The sequence below is a fragment of the Xenopus laevis genome, chromosome 5L, assembly GCF_017654675.1.
Source record: "Xenopus laevis strain J_2021 chromosome 5L, Xenopus_laevis_v10.1, whole genome shotgun sequence".
Classification (NCBI taxonomy): Eukaryota; Metazoa; Chordata; class Amphibia; order Anura; family Pipidae; genus Xenopus; species Xenopus laevis.
The window spans coordinates 6,202,927-6,229,883 of record NC_054379.1 but is presented as its reverse complement, the minus strand read 5'-3'; the positions used below and the strand labels follow the sequence as shown (position 1 = coordinate 6,229,883).

Here is a 26,957-nt window from a genome sequence, read left to right as displayed (position 1 = left end):
GCAACTGCCAGCGTTGCACTCATAACTGAAAGGCAATTGATGGGATTCGGGAACAGTTAAGGTGGCCATACACGGGCCGATAAAAGCTGCCGACAGACAGAGTAGGCAGCTTATTGGCCCGTGTATGGGGCCCCCCGACGGGCTTCCCCGATCAAGATCTGGCTGAATGGCCACCCTTAGTCAAATGTGGGGTTGGGGCAATACATGCAGGTTTTCTCAAGAGTTTCACCAATTTTGCAGTGACTCCCTTGGGATTGTAACACAATAGGAGCCCTATGGGAGGTGAAGCTCGTGGCCAGCGTGCCAGTAAAACAATGGCTCCTTAAGGTGAGGCTATAAATCCAAGCTGATCCAGTAAAACTTTCACAGAATCTTTTAAGAAATAAACCCAAAGACAAATATATATTCAGCCTTTAATAATTCCATTAGTCAAACCCACAGGAAAATGTAAGATATTTAATCAATACTTTACAGAGATTGTTTATCATAGGTATCAGTCTCCACCCCACCAGAGCTTACACTCTAACATTATCATTATATAACATTCTAGGATCAGATGCTACAAGTTGAACTCAGCACCCAACTTCTGTAAGGCAACAGGACTAACTGGGCCACCATGCTGCTCTGGATCCTTCCACCACTAATGACAACCTTGGATCAACCAACAAACAGGTCACCGTGTTGCAGTTTGTGTTGTCAGTGGATATCGGACTTCTCTCTCTTAGGGTATAGATGATCTTGCAGCATTTCGTGGAGGCAGAAAACAGCAAAGAATTCATTGTTTCCTGCGATTTACAATTTCCAAGTCAAATGAACTGGAGAAGAAGATGTTGTGCAGACGACCCATTTTTGCAACTGTGGGTGTTTGTTTCGGGAACTGTCGGATTGGTTCATACGTTCCCGGTCCTGGAGTTTTCTAAAATAGAAAAAAATAAATGGCAAGGGGGAAGAGTTAAGTGATACAAAAAGCAAGAAGAAAAGCTTGGGAAACACTTACACTTGCAGAACGTGTCGTCCTACTGACGTAAATGAAATGGCTGGAAAAGAGTCACATTAGTTCCACTGAGGAGATACAGTGAGAACGTCCCGGACTTTAGTGCTTTTCTTCAGGCTTTGTTGCATCTGTTCTGACTTAATGTACAATTACTTGACAACACCTTAAAGTAAATTCTTATCTTCGCTTTCTGCCCCCCCCCTATCTCTGGAAGGCTGCTGTGAAACTCATCATTCCGACATGCAAAACACTATTGTGGAACCTGAACTAAAGAAGCAATGTCCAGTGTCCTACACCAACCTTCTGTAGGATAATTATAGTCTAGGGCTATTAATGGCATCGCTGGAGATTCTGACCCATCATGATACAACAGCACTACCCCTTAGGGGAGCCCAAAGCCATACAAGTTTTTGTAGGGGGGCAGCCTGAAGGTTGGGTTTAGGGTCAACATTTATTTGCAGTTCTAGCTTTTTCTAGAAGCCCAGCCTGAAGGCCAATTAGTGTGAAATAAAATACAAACACTTGTCCTAAATATCCTTGGAATTATAGCAGGGTGACTGATAGGGTGAGGGTATTTCATGTAATTGTGTATTATTATTATTAGCATTGTCACATAGTTTGAACCAAACCCAAGAGGAGTGCAGCAGATGAGGATTGCTGTAGACTACAGCCTCCACTAGAGGAGCTATGAATGACTTGTGGGCCTCCAGGTTTTATATCCAAGAATCGTCAAAGGCAGTCTAAAATATACATGATGAGCTGCAATGAGTAGGGTTTCGCCTTATAGGCTACATTAAACAAGGATAGGCCTAAGACCAGGGTTGGCTGATTGTTAGATTTAAGTTTAAACCCCCCTGAGAGGAACACTCATATAGCCATAGTTTTGAGCATATCTAATATGTTAAATAGATTTTCACCCCAGATCTCACCCTAACTGACCTTCAAGCTGGGCACTATGGAGTATCTAAGCATATTCCCCAAATCTTACTCTAACTGGTCTTCATCCGGCTAACACAACACAGTTTAGGAACCTCAGCATTAGACAATGAACAGGGAGCAGGAGGCCCAATGGTGCAATAACTGATAAATACATGTTACTCAAGCCTTAACTCTTAATTTTAGGTGGGCCCAGAAGCTTCTAGTAACAACAATGACCAATAGCCAAAGGTTCTACTATGTTCATGAGTGTACAGCTTGTTATTTTAGTGGTGTATTTAAGAAAGTGCTGTAATGAATGAGTCACCAAACAAGCAGCTTATATTTGTCTCTGTTTCCCTCTGTGCCCAAATGTGCCACTGCCCGGGTGCAGCATTCTGGAAATAAACTCCCTGGGAGATACCAGGCTCCTTTACTGGCACGTCTGGAGATGATTAGAGATCATTTATAAATAGTGAGCTCTGTGTATTCTCTCTCTCCTCTGATATTTACTGTAATACTGTAGAAATGCTACTCTTCAAAGACTTAATATAGGGGCTTATTTACCGATGGAAGTGCATTGTGCAAAGTGCAATTTCAGACAAAATTCGCCATGGTTTTTTTTTTACCCAAAATGCAGAGTTTATTGCCGCCATTAATGTGTAATTGTGCCGGAATGGGGGAGTTGCTCCTGGAGCAATTGTGTCCAATGCTTTAAAGCTTCAAAGAGCATTCTATATATTCTGGGTAAAGATGCCATAATTTCCAGCATTTCCAATATTTGGCATCAAAATGACACCAGCGTGTTTCTCTTCAGGTGCAAATGCATTGAGACAGCCCATAGTGGGAATCCTATTAAAGGAAAGAAACCCTGGAGCTAATGGCACATTGAAGGTGGTGGTGACTTCAGGATTCCCTTTAAGGAGAACTAAAGCCTAACTAAAGACCTAGCTAGAAATGTTGTACATGATGTTTTGTGCTTCTGTACCAGCCCAAGGCAACCACAGCCCTTTAGCAGTAAAGATCTGTGTCTCCAAAGATGCCCCAGTAGCTCCCCATCTTCTTTTCTGCTGATTCACTGATTCACATGCTCTGTGCTGCTGTCACTTACTGAGCTTAGGGAGCCACTCACAATATACAGTACACATAGAATAGAAATGTCACAATATAAGGCTGATTAGTAATTAATACACATAATTACTACATGGCAGCACAGAAACCAGTGCAATTAGCATCAGAATTGAATAATCAGCAAACCTGTAGCATCAGCTTATATTACAGCCAGGGAAGCTCATTTTCTGCTGGATAATTAGTGACGAGCCCTAAGCTTAGCTTCTCAACAGCCAATCAGAGCCCACTGAGCATGTGAGTGTCACAGACACTTTCCAAGATGGTGACCCCCTGTGACAAGTTTGAAGTCCTGGATCATTGCTGCTATTGACAAGCTCAAACTTTAGCCTCATGCAATAAGTTCACTATATAAAATAGGACATTTTTAGAAACATTCATTTTTAGGGTTTAGTTCTCCTTTAAAGGAGAAGGAACCGTCTTTTTACTTGGGGTGCCAAAAGTTAGGCAGTGATTGTATGTACTTACCTGAAATCCTGGGCCGGTGCTCCTTTTAGGATAAAACGACACTGGCCCAGGATTCTTCCAATGATAGTGGTACCCAGAGTGCAGTTTGTTTCACCAACACAGTGTTATTATTATTATTATACAGCAGACCCAGTGGACGGGGGTGGGAGGGGCTAGACTGCCGCAGGGACTGCTGTAGCCCCCCCTCCCCAGCCCATTTGAAGGGGTGGTTTACCTTTACGTTATAGAATGGCTAATTCTAAGCAACTTTTCAATTGGTCTTCATTATTTATTTTGTACAGTTTTTAAATTATTTGCCTTCTTCTGACTCTTTCCAGCTTTTAAATGAGGGTCGCTGACCCCATCTTAAAAACAAATGTTCTGTAAGGCACAAATGTATTGTTATTGTTACTTTTTATTCCTCATTGTTCTATTCAGGCCTCTCCTATTCATATTCCAGTCTCCTGTTTAAATCAGTGTATGGTTGCTAGGGGAATTTAGATCCCAACAACCAGATGGCTAAAATTACAAACTGGAGAGCAGCTGAATAAAAAGCTAAATAACTCAAAACCCCCAAATCATAAAAAATGAAAACCATTAGCAAATTGTCTCAGCATATCCCTCTCTACATCATACTAACAGTTAATTTAAAGGTGAACCACCCCCTTTAAGTTACACTGAACAGAAACCTAAAACAACAACACTGATGTTTCAGTTCCCTGTTCTGAATGTGGAAGACTGAGACATTATTATTATTATTATTATTATTAGTATTATTATTATAGGAAGCAAGTCCAGTGGGTGAGGGCGGGTGCCCAGTTCTGGGTTGGGATAATGACGGGTTTAATACAAGTTTGGCACAGCCCGGCACAATCTTACTCTTCAGTTTGGGAATGAAAAGGCTTTTGTATAGTGGGAGGCAGACTTGCTAATTTTAGCTGTTCCCGGATCCGTAACTTTAACTCTGAAGCAAACAACAATATACATCTCTACTGGGCTCCACCTTGTTACTGTTTCACCCTCCTCTCCCATATATTATGAAAGGATTGGGATTTCCATTTCAATAAAGGATCGGAATGTGGACCCAAATACAAGGATTGCTCCAATGTGTGGAATTAAAGCAACATACACCAGTAACTGAAAGGCGCCAATCCTAAAACTGCAAGGGCAACGGGTGGTTCACATTTCAGTTAACATTTAGTATGTCATAGAATGGCCAATTCGAAGCAGCTTTTCAATTGGTCTTCATTATTTATTTATTGTTTTTTAATTATTTGCCTTCTTCACTTCACTGACCCCATCTAAAAAACAAATGCTCTGTAAGGCTATAAATGTATTGTTATTGTTACTTTTTATTACTCCTCTTTCTATTCAGGCCTCTCCTATTCATATTCCAGTCTCTCATTCATATCAGTGCATGGTTGGACCCTAATAACCAGACTGCAGAAACTGCAAACTGGAGAGCTGCTGAATAAAAAGCTAAATAAGTCAAAAATGACAAATAATAAGAAATGAAAACCAATTGTCTCAGAATATCATTCTCTACATCATACTAACAGTTAATTTAAAGGCAGACAACCCCTTTAAAGGAGAACTAAACCCTAAAAATTAATATGGCTAAAAATGTCCTATTTTATATACTGAACTTATTGTACGAGGCTAAAGTTTGAGCTTGTCAATAGCAGCAATGATCCAGGACTTCAAACTTGTCACAGGGGGTCACCATCTTGGAAAGTGTCTGTGACACTCACATGCTCAGTGGGCTCTGATTGGCTGTTGAGAAGCTAAGCTTAGGGCTCGTCACTAATTATCCAGCAGAAAATGAGCTTCCCTGGCTGTAATATAAGCTGATGCTACAGGTTTGCTGATTATTCAATTCTGATGCTAATTGCACTGGTTTCTGTGCTGCCATGTAGTAATTATGTGTATTAATTACTAATCAGCCTTATATTGTGACATTTCTATTCTATGTGTACTGTATATTGTGAGTGGGTCCCTAAGCTCAGTAAGTGACAGCAGCACAGAGCATGTGAATCAGTGAATCAGCAGAAAAGAAGATGGGGAGCTACTGGGGCATCTTTGGAGACACAGATCTTTACTGCTAAAGGGCTGTGGTTGCCTTGGGCTGGTACAGAAGCACAAAACATCACGTACAACATTTCTACCTACTTCTTTACTTTAACTTTCCTTGTCCTTTAACTTAGCAACATGTAGACAGTAGGGATCAAAACTGCCAAGTCACTAAGGTGCACAATAAAATCTTGGGCAAAATCCAGAAAAGGGGGTGGGCCTGTAATGTAAGTGGGTGGGGTTAGTAATGTGAGACTAGTGACGGACAGGAGCAGGTGATAACATTTGGGTATGGGACCAATAATGTTGGGGGCCAACTAGTGATGTTGGGGTGATCCATTGATGTTGGAGGTGGACCGTTTATGTCCCATGCCACTTGGTTTTGGGAAATTAAAGGTTTTGAACCAGAAAACCCCTTCAAAACTCAAACAGTCACCAAAAGAGTCATGGGCCCCCCAGCAAAGGTTCACCCCTAAAGGTTGACTCACTGAAAAGAAATATGAAAAGAAACATTTGTGAAAGTGCGACACAGCAGAACCAACAGTAGCGCCACTTTAGTGATGACTCTGTGTTTTAAAAATCAACAGAATAAATAACTTTTTACATAAAAATAATCTGGATTTCCTCCCGCAAGGACATTACATTGCAACGTTTTCTAAGAAAAGCTCCCAAATATTAATATAAGCTGTTTCAGCCTCGTTATGTCCAAAACAATAACTGGTTTAATGTGGGTCATTTACAGATTATGTGGCTTAAATTTAGGCCAAAATGAAACAAAGTTTTTAATCCCCACTGAGAGGAAATCCGGAAAAATGAAATACATATCGCTCTTAATTCTCATATGGCTGATGAATAGGGAATTCTGATTTATTTAGGAGACATCCAGCCCCGTTATGTATTTCCAGGTCAAGAATTTGCTGTAAGTATTGAAATGATTTGTCACAATGGATATGAGTAACAATGGGGGAAATGTATAGGGTGAAATGAAGCCAAAGTCATAGAAGAAGGTGCTGATAACACTGTGGGGTTGTGGAGGAAGGTGAGACCTGGTGGGGCACTGACTGATTAGAGGGATCATTTGAGAAAATACCACCATAATTTGTGTTTTTTCCCATAATTCCAGTGTAATTGGAGCCAAGACCCATGTTGTATCTGCAGCAGCTGCGCCCAATGCATGAAACCGACAGAACTACATTAAGGTGCAAAGAGCATGTTCATAGTGGGGGTTGTGTTCAAAGCAGCATTTGCACCTGATTCACTGGGTGCAAAGTCTGGTGCACCTATTGTTGCAACGAGTTGTGCGAACCCTGGAGGTACCAGCAGGTCCGGGGTGGGCGGTGTCCCCAGTGTCAATGGGAGGGGTTGGGCACTAGTGATGAGTGGTCTGAAACCCAAGGGTTGGGCGGGTTTGGGCCGGTTACCCCCGACTTCCAGTTTCTGTTCCTGAATTTATAGACTCATGCCTGCCTGCCCCTTTCATGACATTACTGTCCGGCTGGGTGTGTCTATAAATAGAGGGGACGGAGTGGGCCGGGTTCAGGTTGGGAAGGGGCGGGTTAGGGTCGGACAGGCAGGTCGGCCATCAGAATTCCAGGGGCCCTGTACAACATTTTCTGGCACCCCCTCCAAGTTAAAAAAAACATTGGTGGCCAGGGACACGTACAAGTAACAAAAAGCATTGGTGGCCAGCCCCCCCCTCCCTACAAGTAAAGAAAAAAATTAGTGCCCAACGGTTTAATAAAAAAAAAAATAAGGTGATTGGTATTCGGTGGAACTTACCTTTCTTCTTCCTCAGCTCCTTCCTGTGGCTTTGGCTCCTACTTCAGGGCTCAGCTCTTACTTCGGAGCAGCCTGGCTCCTTATTTGGCACAACTCAGCTCCTACTTCGGCAGCTCAAGGGGGCCCAGCTAATTCAAGAAACGCAGCAGCCGGGAGCCCCTTAACATATAGAAGATGGGACAATTGTATCCCGAGTGCCCTCCTGATGGTGGCCCTGTGGACGGGGTTGAGGGAAACTCTAGCTGCACATCACTATTGGGCACATTCATCAGAAGAGACAAGATGGACACATTGGAAACCATGTGGAAGGACAGAAGATATTGAGCATTTAGAATGAGTTTAGTAGTGACCAAAGTTGAAGGAAAAAGTAACATAAGCTTCATCGTTGGATGAGTTTTGTTCTACTGAAGGTCCCCTAATTGCTCTTCTACTATATAAACACTTGGCTTGTGTAAAAAAATTCATGCATTTTATGTTGGTTACCTATAGTAATACATGAGATCTAATAATAAGAAGAATAAAAGAGGCCTTTGCTTTATATAGGGGAAAACTATACATTTGTGATTGTATTCCTTACAGCTCCATAGAGAGGAGGAGGCATCCAGAACATTTGCAGCAGAGCCTTTATAGTTGGTTCTACCTCTTAGTAGAACCTTTTAGGATCTGAGTAGATGAACAACTGACTATGATAAGGATTTTCAGTTTAAATAATGGCTTATACCGTGGTCTACGATACAGAAAGTGGTCATGGAGGTGGATACAGTAGGAAATTAATGATTCTGAGGATGGAGGACAATGTTGTCTATCACCCTGGTCAGATGATGGGTCTACAATAGTGATGGGCGAATTTGTCCCGTTTTGCCTAAAAATTAGCGAAACACTAATTTTGAAGCCCCCGTCATTTTTGATGCCCGTGTCAATTTTGACGCCCGCGACAATTATGAAGCTTGTGACAATTTGACCGGCACCTATTTTGTCCAAATGCATTAAAGTCAATGGGCGTCCGATTCATTTTTTTTTGACCCGCAGTTGCGCGAAACGTGCAAATTTGCTGTGAATTTGTGCATAGCTGATTTATTCACCCATCACTACTCTACACGTAACTACAGGCCAACACAGAAGAGCCTTTGTTGTCAACCATGGTGATCACTGCTGGGTCCGACTGTAACAAGTGAAGCTCCCAAACATTGAGCTAAAGCAACATTCAGAACCCTTATTAAAGGACCAGTAACATCAATTATTTTAAAAAAAAATAATTAGTTTGTACTTATCGAAAAAAAAACCCACCAAGACACTTTTAACTTAAAATTCGCAAAGTCTTTATTATGAAATAACTTACCAATTCTCCGGCAACAGGGCGATGATCCATCGTGCGGCACTTGATTTCTCCTCCCTGCCTTCTATAGGAGATTGCCAGGGAGGAGAAATCAAGTGCCGCACGATGGATCGTCACCCTGTTGTCGTTCCTGAAGAGGAGAACAAGCGGAGAATCGGTAAGTTATATCTTAATAAAGACTTTGCGAATTTAAAGTTAAATGTGTCTTGGTAGTTTTTTTTCATTATATAGAAAAAAAAAATTTTTAATTTTTTTTAATGTTACTGGTCTTTTAACCCTGTAGCTTGGGGTGAGCTACAATTTTCAGTTCTACATGCGTTCCTTGCTTTTTGGTGCTTTTCACCCCCCAAGGTTTGCAGGTTTCTTAATGTCAGGAGTGATGACAAGTTTTCTCGTAATAAATGATGCGTCTCGACTTATCTATTATGATACATTAAAGCCCGGCGAGTGGCCCAGGTCTAATCTATTAAAGCGCCAGCCATTTGAGCACTTTATATAAGTGTGTAATTAGGGATTATATTACTGTAATGCACAATCACAACCTCGGCTGCAGTGAACGCTCTCTAATGGCTGCGACATTGTTGGTTTCACCGGCTCCACTTTCAGAATTTACTCTTGGAGCCTGGTTAACATTTTTCTTAAGCCTCTGGTTTCCATGTATTGACCTTTGTGGAGCGTTGCATTTGCTGCAATCGGAGCCCACGGGAGGATACGGAAGGGACTGACTCATAATCTGGTGATAAGCCACCAAGGCAGCTGGAAATGTGACGCACCCTGTTGTCTCCACGTCTCTCCCGACAGTCAAATACAATACGCGCCCGACAATTGAAACAACACAAAAAATGTCAAAAATGACATTTAACCCCAAAATTGTGGTTCACCTTTAAGATAACTTTTAGTAGGTCATAGAATGGCTAATACTAAGCAACTTTTGGTTTTCACTTTTTCTTTTAAATTATCTTTTAGTGTGTTATAGAATGAACAATTCTAAGCTACTTTTCAATTGGTCTTTCTTATTTATTTTTCATAGTTCTTTAATTATTTGACTTCTTCTTCTGACTCTTTCCAGCTTTCAAATAAGGGTCAGTGACCCCATCTAAAAAAACAAATGCTCTGTAAGGCTACACGTGTATTGTTATTGCTACTTTTTATTCCTCCTCTTTCTATTCAGGCCTCTCCTATTCATATTCCAGCCTCTTATTCAAATCAAGGAATGGTTGCTAGGGGAAATTGGACCCTAGCAACCACATTGCTGAAATTGCAAACTGGAGAGATGCTGAAAAAAAGCTAAATAAATCAAAAACCACAAATAATTAAAAAAAAATGAAATGTAACACCTTTAAACAAAAGGTGTTTAAATCAATTGCTCTTTATTATTTATTTTTTATAGTTCTTTAATTATTTGACTTCTTCTTCTGACTCTTTCCAGCTTTCAAATAAGGGTCAGTGACCCCATCTAAAAAAACAAATGCTCTGTAAGGCTACACATGTATTGTTATTGCTACTTTTTATTCCTCCTCTTTCTATTCAGGCCTCTCCTATTCATATTCCAGCCTCTTATTCAAATCAAGGAATGGTTGCTAGGGGAAATTGGACCCTAGCAACCACATTGCTGAAATTGCAAACTGGAAAGATGCTGAAAAAAAGCTAAATAAATCAAAAACCACAAATAATAAAAAAAAAAATGAAATGTAACACCTTTAAACAGATTTTAAACAATCATCATCAAATGACTTATGGATGTGCTTCATCAACCTAACCTTTTTTTACTACTGCAAAGAGCTCAACCATGCCGTGTGGTTGATGCTGACTCATGCTGGAATCAGCCAATCAGAGCAGGTGAAACCTGTCAGTGACTCACAGCATGAATGTGTTGCTTGCAGTTAGATTGAGCAGCTCAAAAATAAATCATTACGTATATAATAAACAACTGCAAGAAATAAATATAATTATATAGTGACTATTGAAGCATGCGCTACGGATTTGTAGAATTGGTATTATTATAAGAAATATATATATATACTTACGGAGCGGTAGGCGGGAAATCTGGGGACCTTAGACCTGAAACATGATGAGATGCCGCAAGAGGGATTTCTTTTGACCTCGTAATCTCCGGGCCCCGGACCTTCCCTCTGAAGAAATATGAAAAGTACATAATTATTTAATCTAATCTTCTCATGGAACAAACGCTATTAAAAGCTCAGAGCAATCTGGATGAGACGGAATCAGGGCGCTGATGAGATCTAAGCGGAAGACATAATTAAATGACTTTCCTATGGACAGATACACGGCAGAGATATATACGGATGATTAAGCGTCGTCATTTCAGTACGGGGGAAGTATCGCCGTGGAGGGAACGGCGCTCGCAGGTTTAATATTAGAAAGAATATGAGATTATTCCATCAGGGATAATAAATATAAAAGTTCTGTCTGTATACTTGGTGCTATATACAGATGCCCCAGTGCAGTTACTAATAGCAACCAATGAGCCATTAGACTTAAAAATAGTCCAATGACAGTTTCACATCCATATTAGTAAATCAGCCCCTAATTCTTTACATATTTAGTGCTGATTGATGATCAATTTATTACTAGACATTTCTATTTAATATTTTTATATCTAGTCCCCCATGTTGTCAAATCCCTTGGTTTTGCCAAGAGCCAGGGTCGGAATAGGCTGTCAGGACACTGGGAAAATACCCAATACAGGTATGGGATCTGTTATCCAGAATGCTCGGACTTGGGGTTTTCTGGATAACAGATCTGTCATGGAAAAAAAATGTTTTTTTCAAAACGCATCAGTTAATAGTGCTGCTCCAGCAGAATTCTGCACTGAAATCCATTTCTCAAAAGAGCAAACAGTTTTTTTTAAATTTCATTTTGAAATCTGACATGGGGCTAGACATATTGTCAGTTTCCCAGCTGCCCCAAGTCATGTGACTTGTGCTCTGATAAACTTCAATCACTCTTTACTGCTGTACTGCAAGTTGGAGTGATATCACCCCCCTCCCTTTCCCCCCCAGCAGCCAAACAACAGAACAATGGGAAGGTAACCAGATAGCAGCTCCCTAACACAAGATAACAGCTGCCTGGTAGATCTAAGAACAACACTCAATAGTAAAATCCATGTCCCACTGAGACACATTCAGTTACATTGAGTAGGAAAAACAGCAGCCTGCCAGAAAGCAGTTCCATCCTAAAGTGCTGGCTCTTTCTGAAATCACATGACCAGGCAAAATGAGCTGAGATGCACCTACACACCAATATTACAACTAAATACACTTGCTGGTTCTGGAATCAAATTTTATATTGTAGAGTGAATTATTTGCAGTGTAAACAGTGTAGTTTAGAAATAAAAACATCATAAAAATCATGACAGAATCCCTTTAAGGGTGTAATTTATCAAAAACCGAAAATAATCGGTAACTACTCCGACCAAATCCGCAAGGGTTTTTTCCCCTTATTTGTCAATACATTTTCCTAAAAAATTCCTTTTAGGGAAAAAACTCGAAAAAGACATTAAACAAATCGAATCGTATGATTTTTTCAGGATTTTTGCCTGAAAACCAAAAAATCTTCGGATTATTGCACGAAACCCAGCGCAGATTTGGGACTTCTTCCATTGACTTCTACATGAACTCGGCAGGTCTGAGTTGGAGTACTTTTTTTTCCGAACTTTTAACACCCTCAGGGTTTAATAAATTCAAGGGGTTTTTTTCACTGAAAATTTGGATTTCATTGTAAAAAACTCATAAAATCACATAAACATTAAATAAACCCAATAGGCTGGTTTTGCTTCCAATAAGGATTAATTATATCTTAGTTGGGATCAAGTACAAGTTACTGTTTTATTATTACACAGAAAAAGGAAATCATTTCAAAATTTGAAATATTTATGTAAATTTAAGTCTATTGGAGACGGCCTTTCCATAATTCGGAGCTTTCTAGATAACAGGTTTGCAGATAACAGGTTCCATACCTGTGTGTATAAATATATATATATTTACAGTTTCTCTCTTAATGCAAAACAAATGAAGACAAAAGCTGTAAATACTCACAGGAACCAAAAAACTGGATGGAAACCTCTTCACTGCCGAACGGAACATAAAATCCCTGGAAAACACACACAAAAACATTGTGATTGAATGTAATAAAAGCAGAGATGGCAAATGAGTGAAATATAACACAATGTATAATTGCTATAAATTGCTGCAATCAAAGCTTTTCCTATGAAGTGCCGCTAAAGATCACTCACTTAATAGCCCGTGATGAAGTTAATTGGTTTTGTCTTTGGTAGGGAGAATTATTGAGCATCTTCATTGTTTATTGTTCTGCATTAATCACTTCGGTTAATCGCTGGAGTAGATTTTGCTGATATTTCATGTGTCGCCATTCAGTCCCCACTTCCCAAGGAGTCGTATTCATTTTTTTTTCAGGGACATGGGTTGAAAATATAAGGGGCTCTTGGTAACTTAGAGAGTAGAATTTGGGTCTCTAAACAGAATTTGCTGTGGGGCCCTGTAACATGTAGTTACTCCACTGTCTACCAAAGTAGAATGAGACACTGGTAGAAAAAGATTTGAAAAAACGTAACCGATCCGACTCACCACAGATATGTACCGTATATACTCGAGTATAAGCCGGGTTGTAAAAGCCCCTAAAATATGCTGAAAAACTCTACCTCAACTTATACTCGGGTCAAGTGCAAAAACGGTCGCCGGCGTCTAAGAATAGTCAACGGCGCCTGAGAATAGTCGCCAGCATCCAAGAATAGTCGCCGGCATCCAAGAATGGTCGCCGGCATCCAAGAATGGTCGCCGGCATCCAAGAATGGTCGCCGGCATCCAAGAATGGTCGCCGGCATCCAAGAATGGTCGCCGGCATCCAAGAATGGTCGCCGGCATCCAAAAACGAGATGCCAGCACCTTCAATGGGAGCAGAAACCCTCAATTTTTTGATTGAAACTTACCAGAAGCTGCTGCATTTCTCACCCTAGGCTTATACTCGAGTCAATAAGCTTTCCCAGTTTTTGGAGGTAAAATTAGGTACCTCGGCTTATACTCGGGACGGCTTATACTCAAGTATATACGGTAGTAAGAATTCGGCAGCCCAAAGCATCAAGCCAGGTGCAGGAGTCTTTCAGCGTCCCGCGCTGTTCCCAGTATAGAGGAGAAAATGGTCGAATTCCGGGCTGCTTGTTTAAAAACCAAAAATCTTTATTTAATCCATGTTAAAAAAACACGCTACATGGTTAGTTTGACGCTTGAAAGATTTTTGTTTTTTAAACGGAATTCTACTATTTTCTTCTCTATACTGGTAGAAAAAGGACCACCTTAATTGCAGGCCTAGCCACCCCTAATTAAACCATAACCATGTCTATATTCCCCAAGAACCATGGCCACCCTCCTGCAAGCCCACTCCTTTTATACCCACAAAACAGACCTTCACAAATCTCAGGGGCCCAAACTCTATCACAGGGCGCCTTTCCCCGATTGTTATTATTATGGAGAGTGCTGATATTTATGACTCTGTTTTGTTGGTTATAATACAATAGGTAAATTGTGGCTATGAAGTTATGTAATAAGAGTCACAATAGTTTGCACCAGGTCTAGTAACCCATAGCAACCAATCAGCAGCTAACATGTAGCGGTCACCTCTTGTGTTACATCACCTCTAACGGTGGTGACAGATGATAAGATTCCGGGGAGATTAGTCCCCCAGTGACAAATCTCCTCTTCTTCGGGCGACTAATCTCCCCGAAAAGCCTTCCCACCAGTTTCCTTGTGAGGCAACTTTGGCCGACTTCGGAAAACAAAGTGCTCCGAGTGCCATCCTGCCAGCACTTTACATTTCAGCTGGTGGGAAGGCTTTTCGGGGAAATTAGTCGCCCGAAGAAGATGAGATTGTTGTTGGGCAGTAACTAAGACAGTAACTCTCTCATAGGACAATTAGAACAAATGCAAAAGGCAAATAATTATTAATTTGCCTTTCAATATCAAGTATTAATGGGATTCTTACTTGCACTCACGAGGCTCTGATGGAAGGGGGACGACATTATATCTGTTTGGCTCTGTGTGTAGATCCTGCAAACACAATATTCCGTATTACATTTATTTTATATTTATTTTACATTTATTTTATCTAATGTATCTGCCAGTACAAACGCATCAGGCAGAGAAATACTACCCACGTGTCCTCGGAACAGAAAATAAGAAACAAAAATGCTTTTTATAGGGAGGCTTTATTTAAAGGGATACTGTCATAGGAAAAACATTTTTTTCAAAATGAATCAGTTAATAGTGCTGCATCAGCAGAATTCTGCACTGAAATCCATTTCTCAAAAGAGCAAACAGATTTTTTTATATTCAATTTTGAAATCTGACATGGGGCTAGACATTTTGTCAATTTCCCAGCTGCCCCTGGTCATGTGACTTGTGCCTGCACTTTAGGAGAGAAATGCTTTTTGGCAGGCTGCTGTTTTTCCTTCTCAATGTAACTGAATGTGTCTCAGTGGGACCTGGATTTTACTATTGAGTGTTGTTCTTAGATCTACCAGGCAGCTGTTATCTTGTGTTAGGGAGCTGCTATCTGGTTACCTTCCCATTGTTCTTTTGTTTGGCTGCTGGCGGGGGGGGGGGGAAAGGGAGGGGGTGATATCACTCCAACTTGCAGTACAGCAGTAAAGAGTGATTGAAGTTTATCAGAGCACAAGTCACATGACTTGGGGCAGCTGGGAAATTGACAATATGTCTAGCCCCATGTCAGATTTCAAAATTGAATATAAAAAAATCAGTTTGCTCTTTTGAGAAATGGATTTCAGTGCAGAATTCTGCTGAAGCAGCACTATTAACTGATTCATTTTGAAAACATTTTTCCCCATGACAGTATCCCTTTAACTTAGTCACAATAATAACTATCCCATCTACCCACAGTTTCCTAACTGCCAGTTTCATAACAGGGTGGCAGTAAATAGGCCAGTGGAGGCAAAAGTGTTCGAGAGAGATTTGCTGGAGCTCAGCATTATGTGCCTGATATTTGCAGCTCACCCTGGAGGGAAAGGTGACATTAAATACATCTGTCTTTTATTTACTGTACAGAGAAATAGGACACAGGAATTCCGCTGCAAGGGAAGGTGACCAAGGGTTCCTCACTAATATAAATGCAGCTGACAGCCCATCTGTAACCAGAGAACAAATGCTAGTGGGGACATCAATATATAATGTAGAGAGAACAACATGGCAAACAAATCTTGTACAGATAAATCATCTCTTCATATATTTATTATATGTAATATTGATATATAAATATATTTAATTTCTCTCTCTCTCTCTCTCATGCTGGCAAAGTAGAAAAGCAACATTAAGCTGGCAGTGCCAGGAATAAATAAGAGAACAGGCTTCTTCTCTATATGTACAGGTATGGGATCTGTTATCCAGAATGCTCAGGACCTGGGGTTTCGGATCACGGATCTTTCCATAATTTGGATCTTCCTATAATATATTTGGATTTTCATTTACTAGAAAATCATGTAAAGGTTAAATAACCCCAATAGGCTGGTTTTGCCTCCAATAAGGATTAATTATATCTTAGTTGGGATCAAGTACAAGCTACTGTTTTATTATTACACAGAAAAAGGGAATAGTTTGTTATAATGTGAATTGTTGAATGTGAATCTGAGCTTTCTGGATAACAGGTTTCTGGATATACCTGTACCTTATCTCTGATGCCAAGTAACAGGGTGTTCCTTCGGGTGTTCTTAAAAGAGTAGGTATTTGGAAGCTTGTCAGCAAAATAAGCAAAATCTGGGAAGTTGTAGCATCCTGGTAATAATAATTCTCCGGAGGCTGCAGAGTTCGGCTTTGTGATCCTGCCCTGGCATTTGAAACTAAAGGTCGGTTGTACAGGATTAAGTTGTCTTTCTTGCAGAAAATCTCGTATTTCATAGGCTCCTGGGGCTGGTGTTTCCTGAAAGGTCAAAAACATATGTTTAAATTGAAAAGAGTCATTTTCTGTATAAACATATTACCTTGTTTTTTTTCCTTCGTCCTCATACACATCTCTTAGTCCCTCCCTCCTCCTATGCATCTCTTTGTCCCTCCCTCCTCCAATGCATCTCTTAGTCTCTCCCTCCTCCTATGCATCCCTTAGTCCCTCCCTCCTCCAATGCATCTCTTAGGCCCTCCCTCCTCCTATGCATCTCTTAGTCCCTCCCTCCTCCTATGCATCCCTTAGTCCCTCCCTCCTCCTATGCATCTCTTAGTCCCTCCCTCCTCCTATGCATCCCTTAGTCCCTCCCTCCTCCTATGCATCTCTTAGTCCCTCCCTCCTCCCATGCATCCCTTAGTCCCTCTCTCCTCCCATGCATCTCTTAGTCCCTCCCTCCTCTTATGCATCCCTTAGTCCCTCCCTCCTCCCATGCATCCCTTAGTCCCTCTCTCCTCCCATGCATCTCTTAGTCCCTCCCTCCTCCTATGCATCCCTTAGTCCCTCCCTCCTCCCATGCATCCCTTAGTCCCTCTCTCCTCCCATGCATCTCTTAGTCCCTCCCTCCTCTTATGCATCCCTTAGTCCCTCTCTCCTCCCATGCATCTCTTAGTCCCTCCCTCCTCCTGTGCATCTTGGTCCCTCCTCCTGTGCCTATTAGTCCCTCCCTCCTCATGTGCACCTTTAGTATAGTCAATCCCTCTTTGCCAAAATACTAATTTCAAGGGGTGGTTTGCCTCTAAGTTAACTTTTGGTATGTTATTGAATGACCAATTCTAAGCAGCTTTTCCATTGGTCTTCATTATTTACTTTTTATAGTTTTAAAATGATTTGCCTTCTTCTGACTCTTTCCAGATTTCAAATGGGGGTCACTGACCCCATCTAAAAAAACAAATGCTCAGTAAGGCTACTTTTGCTACTTTTTATTACTCATCTTTCTATTCAGGCCTCTCCTATTCATATTCCAGTCTCTCATTCAATGCATGGTTGCTAGGGGAATTTGGACCTTGCAAACCGGAGAGCTGCTGAATAAAAAGCTAAATAACTCAAAAACTTACAAATAATAAGAAATGAAAACCAATTTATCTGTCTATTCAGGCCCCTCCTATTCATATTCCAGTCTCTTATTCAAATCAATACATGGTTGCTAGGGTAACAACCTGAAATTACAAACTGGAAAGCTGCTGAATAAAAAACAAAATAACTCAAAAACCCCTTTTAAGTATCCACCTGTCACCAAGCCATGTGCATCCAATGAGGAGCTTCTCCATCAAAGGCATACATAGAATACATGGCGATATTGTGTAGCGCTGTATAATAAATGGGGGTTTATATTAAACATGCACATAACCAATACAAGATGTACAGAGGGCCCTGCCCTAATGAACTCACAGTTGAAAGGAGAAGGGGAGCGAGGAACAAGTTGGAGGGACCATTTTAGATGGGACTTACCCAAGATGAGCTGATCCAGGAGTCTCTTTTCAGTTCTGGATTTTTCTTTTGCTTCTCGCGATTCTAGTTGGAAAGACACAGAGACAACTAAACTGCTACAAACTAGGGACAATCATGGCACCCCCTTCTATCATCCCTTGCCATTCCTATAGGGAGCATGGGAGTGTCCTGTTATTGCAGCAGGTGTAACTGCATCTGATCCACCAACCAGTCCTTGTCTTGCTTTGGGTGATCTACTGACCCTCTAATATTTGGGACATGTTGCTTGGGCAGAGGTACCATCCTGGGGGAGTTATGCCCAATAGGAACAGAGTTGTCAATGTGGGAAGAAAGCCATACAAAACAGTTGACCAGATCCCTTTGGCCTGTATTATTCAGGTATTTGAAGAAGAAAAAGTAAATTAATGACTCATCTGGCCATTGTCCAGGGCTCAGTGACTGTCTCTTCTCTTTTCACTGCTGTGTGGAATGTTATGCACTTTAGATAGTGACTCTGCCCACTCACGCCCTGGATTGATATTTGCACACAACTGATTCGGAGCTGAAAGTCTTGCTGAGCTTGCCAAACCAATGGGAATCAAAATCAAAGAGGGTGCAGTTGCAATCATCTTTCCTTGTGATTTATCAGGTCCTTTTATCAGTGTAGGCATAATATAGGGCACTTATATGGTTTGGTCACACAAGGATTTCCAAATAATACTGGTTACTACAGAGCTCACACAGCAAAACATATGATACCCTTCATCTCAAGGGAAATAAGTCTATGCAAATAAATAAGTCATGGTGGACCCCCGGAGCTAAATGTCTAGATCTGGGGTCTCCAACCTTTTTTAACCGTGAGCCACATTCAAATGTAGAAAAAGTTGGAGAGCAACACAAGTGTGCAAAAAGTTCCTGGGTGTGCCAAATAAGGGCTGTGGTTGGTTATTGGTAGCTCCTATGTGAACTGGTAGCCTACAGGAGGCTTTGTATGGCAGTAACCTAAAGAAACTTGCTTCCAAGCCAGGAATTCAAAAAGGGAGCAACATGCAAGGGGTCAGAGAGCAACATGTTGCTCATGAGCCACTGGTTGGGGATCACTGGCCTACATAATATTGGTCCCATTTGTACATAGAAGTTTAGGCCTGCACTCCGGTCAACCTGGTATATAGACCTTAGTCAATCCCCTGTGATATAATTACAGGTTCAATGTCCCAGAGGTACCAAAAACCAAACACTAATTGTCTTCAGGAGATAATGGGGGCATAAAAGTGTTGATCAAGTAGCTAGTGCCCCCGAGGCACCATGAAAAAACACAAGTAATTTGGACAAATTATTATTCTCTTACTCTGCTCTATAAAGATTTTGAGATGTTGTATAGTATGTCATAGGCCGAGTGGTCCCTTGGGTGTAGTGGAGTCATTATGTTTTCCATGTCTCCCTTGCACAGAGCTGATGTATCATTGTGGAACAACAAGCGGAGACAACTGTATGAAATGTGTGAGAGTACGTGGCCAGACAATTTCCCCAGGAGGAAATATGAGTGGCTTGATTGGACCAGGAATCACATATCTTTGCATCCCTGAATTCTCAAAGGTTGCATTTAATTTTTTGAATTTGTTGCAAAACTGCCAAAAAACTGATATGAATTTTTATGAAAAAAAAAATTCAGAAATGTGACCTTTTCTTAAAGCTATGGGTGCAGCCTTGGAAGGATAGAAAAAAAAGAAATGGGCTATGAAGGACCCACCAATGTACCCTTAGAAGTTTGTGGCTGTACCAAGGTGAATATGGTACAATAATCCAAATGATCAGCCAAAAGTTTTAATTATTGCCAGAACAGCCATAGAATGCCATAGGTGGCAACACACTAACCCCCATGCAGGAGCTTAGAGATATGGGTCGTTAAATGAAGTACGACAAATAAAATAGTAGCAAGTTGAGGCCTGATATTTGGGGACAATACAAGGTCCATTAATGAAACCATTACTGCAGGTTTTTAGTAACTCTACATGAATATATCTCACCATGGCCCTGATTTAGGCAGGACAGTCCCAAACATGGATCTCTAAAGGGGCGGGGTTACCAGAAAGTGGATAGGGCTTGCCCATATTTGGGGCATGTCAGGGTGGATTTGGGTGGGGCCTAAGTTATCGCACTTTTTAAATATGCTGCTATGGTGTTAGTGTAGAGCAAAGAGGGCATTTGTTTATTGTGGTTGTGGATTTTTTTGTATAGATATATATAATACACAAAAGTCATGAATATCCTGTAAATGATATCCTTATAAATGGCTCTTAGTGATGTCATCAGTTATAGACGGAGCTTAGTGATGTCATTTCTATTACATGACTCACTAAAACGTGTGTATTATAATAAATAATGTACCCCTTGTTGGAATACATGAGGATATTAGAAGTCACCTCGGAGTTTCATGACCACGGAGTTCCTTCAGCCTTGTGCTTCTATATGGTCATGGAACTCCTCAGTGATTTATAATATCCTTATATTTTACAACAGGGGGTACTTTATTCATTTATAAATGTAAAGATGTTAGGCACATCCAGTAGAATCTGAATCTGGGATCAATCAGATAATAAGCCAGGGGACTGGTCAATTCCAAGCTGAACCTCCCTATTTTATGTGATTGTTGGATCAGAACCTGGTCAGTTGGATCAACCCAATGTTGCCCACTACTTTGGGGGTCATTTATTTGTCGACATGCCCAACCAAGTGGATATGCCCAGCATAGGACAGGGTTTACTACAGGTCAGTGCTTGTCAATCATGAAACATCTACGTTTTTGTTATTTTTTGAGCTAAATAGGACAAACTGGGAAATTGAAGCTCCTCCATGTTTGGTCCTTGCTAGGTAAATGATCCATTATTCAGGGGGAATAGCTGTACTCAATTATCTGCCTGGCAAGGACCAAATATGGAGTCGCTTCAGTTCCTGCTTGGAAAGTGAATCATTTGTTATATTTTACTCTCTGACAGTCCCAGGGGCTGGAAGCTGTAGGTATGAAAGTTTTCACTCCCCTATGTGACATATCTTGCTGTATATCCTCTTAGGCTATTAAACTTTTGCCAACAAATGTATTTTTTCTCCATCGAGAATTAGGAATAGATTTAGAAAAATAGAGGCCCTGGGGCAAGACAAGTTGGCTGGGATTCCAAGTTCAGGAACCAAAACCTTGTATAAATCATTGCTGTCCATCCAGCCTGCTGCCTTCCAGCCCATTCTGATCTTTATCCTGAATTGCACAGAGACGTTGGTGTGTTTCCAGATGGCCATGAAATAGCCAGGTACCGAATAGTTAATATACAAAGTAATTACTTGTCTGACTATTCCTGTATTAGCTCTCAGCGGCCTCCACTTAAATTCAGTGTCTGTCCATAGGTTCTCAGGTAAAAGACTCCACCCACTGATTGTATATATCACAGCTATGGGGGTCATTAGTTATGTACAGGGGTAACAGCAAATGACTACCCCCTTTTGGACTATTTTATATAGAAATATCTTACCCGAATATGTTTTCTCCCCTTGTCTTGGAGCACATCTTGAATGCTGCCCACTGCCGACATTGTCTGTTTAAGCCGGTAACCAATGGTGAATGATTTAGATCCCTGCAGCAAGTTGCTTTTCTAACCAGACCGGAAAGTCAAGGCTTCTTGCAGCTCACTGGCTGGTGGAAACACTTTCTTTCTGCTTATTAAAGAGCCTGGAGCTGAGTGAAACCCCATTGTAAGCTCTTCATTGTCATGGTTGTATTATATTGTTATGGTTATGAAAGAAGTGACAACCTGAAGATCATTGGGTCCCTAGGTGACGCTTGACTTAGGTGACAGTTGGTGCCATTTACTCCAGTAACCAAAATGCTAACCATTATTTTTTTAATTCCTCAAATACTGAATGTTTTCGAAGAGGAGGTCATAAGGGCCCCATACGACGACCAGTAAGCTGCCGACTTGATCTGGTGGGGCCAAGTATTAGCTTGTGTATGGCCACCTCTAGGATTCTTCTGCAGGAATTATAACAAAGGAGGAAGCCTGTTGGTGATGATAAGGAATCCTATGGCAAGACTAACAGAGCTACATTGATATTAGGGCTTAAACTAAACATGTAACAAAAGGAAATAAAGTGAAATAAAGCAAAAGGAAAATATATAAGAGGGCATAGTGCAATGTGGGTATAGGGAGAAATGTCTGCAGCATGGGGGGACATTTGGAGAAGGGAGCACTTGGCCTGGATCGAGTTTGGGGTTGATCTGTGTGTTTCATGCCAGACTCAAGAGTAGGAGCTCATCCAAGGAAGCAATAAAGATGGAGCAAAGGCCTTAGGATTCGATCAGTCACCGATAAAGGGGCCTGATGTCTGGGAGATGATATCTATGAGGCATACATCAAAATAGAGTCATGCACCGCGTCGGTTACCTGCGGAGTATTTGCAGAGTGGTTTGATTTTGGGCAAAAAGCCCCTGTGTGGGCAATCCTTGGATAACCCTGCTGGGTACCCGGCATAGGTGCGGGCTTAAGCTTTCCCACCCTCCCTTGTTTCTCCAGCAGCTTTTATTTTTGTGCAGATTCTGCACCAGAGTGACATCACTTCCGGTTTCTCGTGTCCCTCTGGGTCGGAAGGTAAGTTGGCTTTTTGGGGGTTGGGTAGTGGATCATTGCAAGAAGATTTCAGGTTGTGGGTCATAGGTCGTGGGTATGGGTCGTGTACAGGTCTAAGAATATGGACCTGCTCAGGTCTCTACATCAAAATTCCCTGCACTGCTGGGGTGAGTCCACACAGAGATTTCCCATATCCAATGTACCACGAGTGAGAGTTCAACTCAAAGTATAGGAGTGTGAAGCCCTCAGAGACCATTTGTCTAAGGCAGTGATCCCAAACCAGTGGCTCACGAGCAACCAGTCGCTCCCAGTGTCCTCAAAGCAGGTGCTTATTTTTGAATTCCTGGCTTGGAGGTAACTTTTGGTTTGATAAAAACCCATTGCACTGCCAAACAGACCTCCCTATAGGCTGCCAGTCCACATACTGGGCTACCAAATAGCCCAGGGGACCCCCGGTCTAAGGCAACATTGTGATGGGCTGAGGTTGCTTCCAACTGGATGTTTAGGTTGGCGTGTAGCATGTTTCATTGAAAGGACGTCACTCCAGGGATCACAGAGATTTAAGCAAGTAGTGATAATCCCTCTCAGCAGCCTCTTCTGCACCTGGAGAGATACAAGTGTCAGCGAAGACCCCAGAGAACTTCTTGGTTGCACTTTGCATTGAACACTAATTGCCGGAGCAGTCACAATGGGATTTATATGCTGGAGCAAATTTATACTGGCGTTGCTGAAGGTCACAGTGATTGAGGATTGCTGGGAATCACTGTGCTGTTCTATGTGGGGGATTGATTATTTACAGTACTGTTATATGCTGGGGGTCACTAGACCAAATTTGTTGGATAAAATGCAGAAAAGCTAGGTTTCTTACTTAAATTATATACTTCTGGGGGGAATTTGCTGCTTGTAGCACAAATATGTATCTAAGTCGCTTCTAATAGACTCAGAACAGACAGACGGCACTTCTGGAATAGGTTTATTGGGGTTGCTGCTGTAGAACCTAACGCGTTTCGGGAGTAAATCCCTTAATCATTGGTAACCAGTCGGTTCTACAGCAGCAACCCCAATAAACCTATTCCAGAAGTGCCGTCTGCCTGTTCTGAGTCTATTGGATGTTTGCAGTGGGGACACTGCTTGACAGAGCACCTGGTTTTAGGAACATGCGGTGAGCAGTAGCGGTCCCTTTCTTTTGTTCTCTATCTATAAGTCGCTTCTAGCAGCATCATTTGTACAGTGTCAATTGTCTCCAGCAGTAGGACATCCCCAATAATGCTTCTAGCCATACACTATGTACAATTGCTATAGGAAAGGGGTCTCTACAGCAGGCATGGCTGTCATTCAGCTTTACTAGTGTAACACATTGTACTATAATTAGTGTGAGGCTTTTAATTGGACAGTGTGAGTTTAAGAAAGTAGAGCTGCCAATAACACATCAGGGATGGAGCGAAATATTTCATGCTGCCCCTGCTCCAGTATATTAAATATAGAATATTTACTTGTGCTGGATACGCTGGGATGGGGCAGATCCATAGGCTCTTGAAAAACATTAGTGTGTCCCCTTCCTATTGCCACCAAACCCCTATATATCTCCACTGCCTGAAATATCTAATATATATATATAAAGGTATGGGATCCATTATCCGGAAACCCATAATCCAGAAAGTTCAAAATTATGGAAATGCCGTCTCCCATAGACTCTATTATAATAAATGAATCCAAATGTTTAAAAATTATTTCCTTTTTCTGTGTAATAATAAAACAGTCGCTTGTACTTGATCCCAACTAAGATATAATTAATCCTTATTGGAGGCAAAACCAGCCTATTGGGTTTATTTAACGTTTCATCGATTTTATAGTAGACTTAAGGTATGAAGGTCCCGAGCATTCTGGATAACGGGTCCCATACCAGTGTATCATATATATATATATCTTAAGGTTTCCCAGATACTTCTTGAGATTCTTCTTCCAAGCAGTCTATGGGCAAGAAGCCTTTCATTTGGGCCAATAGCAAACAGTCATCAACCCAGCTACGAACTCATTGGTTTATCTTCCAATCATTTTTCTTGGCATTAATTTAGGCTGGAGGAAAATACATGGCCATTATTTCCCTCTGAATAAAACCTGTGTGACTGTGAGTTCATCTGAACCCTCTCCAGCAGGACAGGAATTCTTTCCTGAATCAAATTGCTGTCCAGTAGTTTTTATATCTTGAAGCTTATCTAATCAACAACCACTTCAGGGAGAGAATTGTACAACGTCACTTTACACTGAACAATTCTCCAACTTTTTTTTTTTACCTATGAGCCACATTCAGATGTAAAAATAGTTGGGGAGCAACACAAGTATGAAACAGGTTCCTGGGGTGCCAAATAAGGGCTGTGATTGGCTATTGGTAGCCCCTATGAGGACTGATAGCCTACAGAGACTCTGAGACACCTGTTTTTTTTTTTTTTATAAAACTTGCCTCCAAGCCTGGAATTCAAAAATAATCACCTGCTTTGAGGCCACTGGGAGCAACATCCAAGGGGTTGGTGAGGAGCAACATGTTACTCATGAGCTACTGGTTGGGGATCACTGTATTAAGATGGAACTAAAGCAACTCATCCCTGGCACAAACACTCAACTTGCCTGTCTTCATTAAATAATTCAACCCTAAAGTTAAAAAAAAAAAAAAAACAACCCCAGCCGAGCTGCAACCTCCCCAAGTCTTTAACTACTCTTCACTGGCGCCATCTTCTTCTCTTCGGTAATCTTTGGAATGAGAACGGTGTATGGGCGCATTCGCAGTTGAAGCAATCTTCTACTTCGCGACTACTGCGCATGCGCCTAAAGTCACGGAAATTTCAGATACGCCGCTCTCATTCCGAAGAGCTGGAAGACGGCTGCCGTGAACATCCTATACTTGGCTTAGATACAAAGGGAACTATAGGTGCGGAAGAACGGGATGTAAATTGTGCCAATTTCTTAAAAAAAAAAGTCTGGAAGGAATTTGTAGCTACCAATACAGGGAGAGTTACCGAGGAGTTTCATGACCATATAAAAGTACGAGGCCAAAGGCCGAATGTTTTTATACAGGTCATGGAACTCCGAGGTTACTTCTAATATCCTCATATTTTATAACTGGGGGAACTTTATTTATTATAATACACAAGTTTCAGCGAGTCATGTGACAGAAATGACATCAGAACTCACCGTTTATAACTGATGACATCAGAACTCACCGTTTATAAGGATATAATTTACAGGATATTCATGGCTTTTGTGTATTATAATTGGATAATGGGGACATATATAGGTTATTTGAGGTGTAGCCTTACAGAATGGGTTAATACACATATAGTGTGGGCTCTATATCTTTCCCTATTAGGATAAAACGTCTGTAAGGTGTCAGGTTGGTGGCTACATTGTTAATGGATTCTAGGACACAACAAATGATAAACTTTATTGAATACATTGTTGCACATTAAATTACAGGTCATATTGATTATTTTGTTGCTAACTGGGGGTGTATTTATTTTTTCTATAATGATACACTGTTTAGGTATACCCATAGATATTTGGGTGAATAAGACTTATTCAGCATGGGATTAATAATTATTGTGGGTGTGTCTACATGTGCATTTAAGGAAGTAGAAGGTTGGCTGTCGACAGCTTTTGATGAATTTGCAGGACACCATGAAATGCGTTAAGCAGGCAGCCAGGGTCCATACTTTGCTGCTGTAATCTGATTTTTTTGTATATTAAATAAACGTCCAATGTTTTACATTTTTACTGGCCTCTTCGGTGCTCCGCTGTTTTTGCTCTTTTCCTGGAATGAATTGAGCGCATGGGATGGCGGTGGTATGTGCAGCACGCCGAGCCCAGTTTTTGGTAAGTGCTCCCACTAAACTACTCCTTCTGGACTGCCGTCAACTCTGCTGGACAGAATCTGCACCGAGGGGTAAGTAAAGACTTGGGGGAGGAGGGGGTCTATGTAGGATAGGGCAACACACGGGAGGGGGGGGTAGGGTTTTTGCGCCAGCTAGGTTTCCTTCCCCTTTAAAGGACCAGTAACATTTTAAAAAAAAAAAATTCGCCAAGTCTATTAAGAAATAATAGATTCTCCGCTTGCGATCCTCTTCAGAAACGGTGACAGGGCGATGATCATCGTGTGGCGCTCGATTTATCCTCCCTGGCTATCTCCTATAGAGGGCAGGAAGGAGTAACCGAGAGCCACACGATGAATTGACGCCCTGTCTGAAGAGGAGCGCAAGTCGAGAAT

The 26,957-nt window shown here is 41.3% G+C and overlaps 1 protein-coding gene across 1 annotated transcript; it reads right to left on the bottom strand.

The window, feature by feature from the left end:
- Window positions 1–168: 168 nt before the first annotated feature.
- Window positions 169–23,665, bottom strand: LOC108716418 (protein STPG4). The gene is made up of 7 exons (XM_018262534.2): window positions 21,608–23,665; window positions 18,105–18,167; window positions 16,383–16,634; window positions 14,688–14,752; window positions 12,728–12,782; window positions 10,697–10,801; window positions 169–916 (listed from the first exon to the last, which is right to left on the bottom strand). Exons 1-7 carry the CDS (start codon window positions 21,665–21,667, stop codon window positions 776–778), a joined length of 741 nt encoding a protein of 246 aa, XP_018118023.1. The 5' UTR covers window positions 21,668–23,665; the 3' UTR covers window positions 169–775.
- Window positions 23,666–26,957: the final 3,292 nt, after the last annotated feature.

Coding starts and splice junctions, on each gene's coding strand:
- LOC108716418 (XM_018262534.2), bottom strand. CDS start 21,667: ATGTCGGCAGTGGGCAGCATTCAAGATGTGCTCCAAGACAAGGGGAGA. Junction 14,753..16,382: donor TACTTGGCATCAGAGATAAG/GTACAGGTATAT, acceptor TTGTGTTTGCAG/GATCTACACACAGAGCCAAA. Junction 10,802..12,727: donor CATCCAGTTTTTTGGTTCCT/GTGAGTATTTAC, acceptor ATATTTCTTCAG/AGGGAAGGTCCGGGGCCCGG.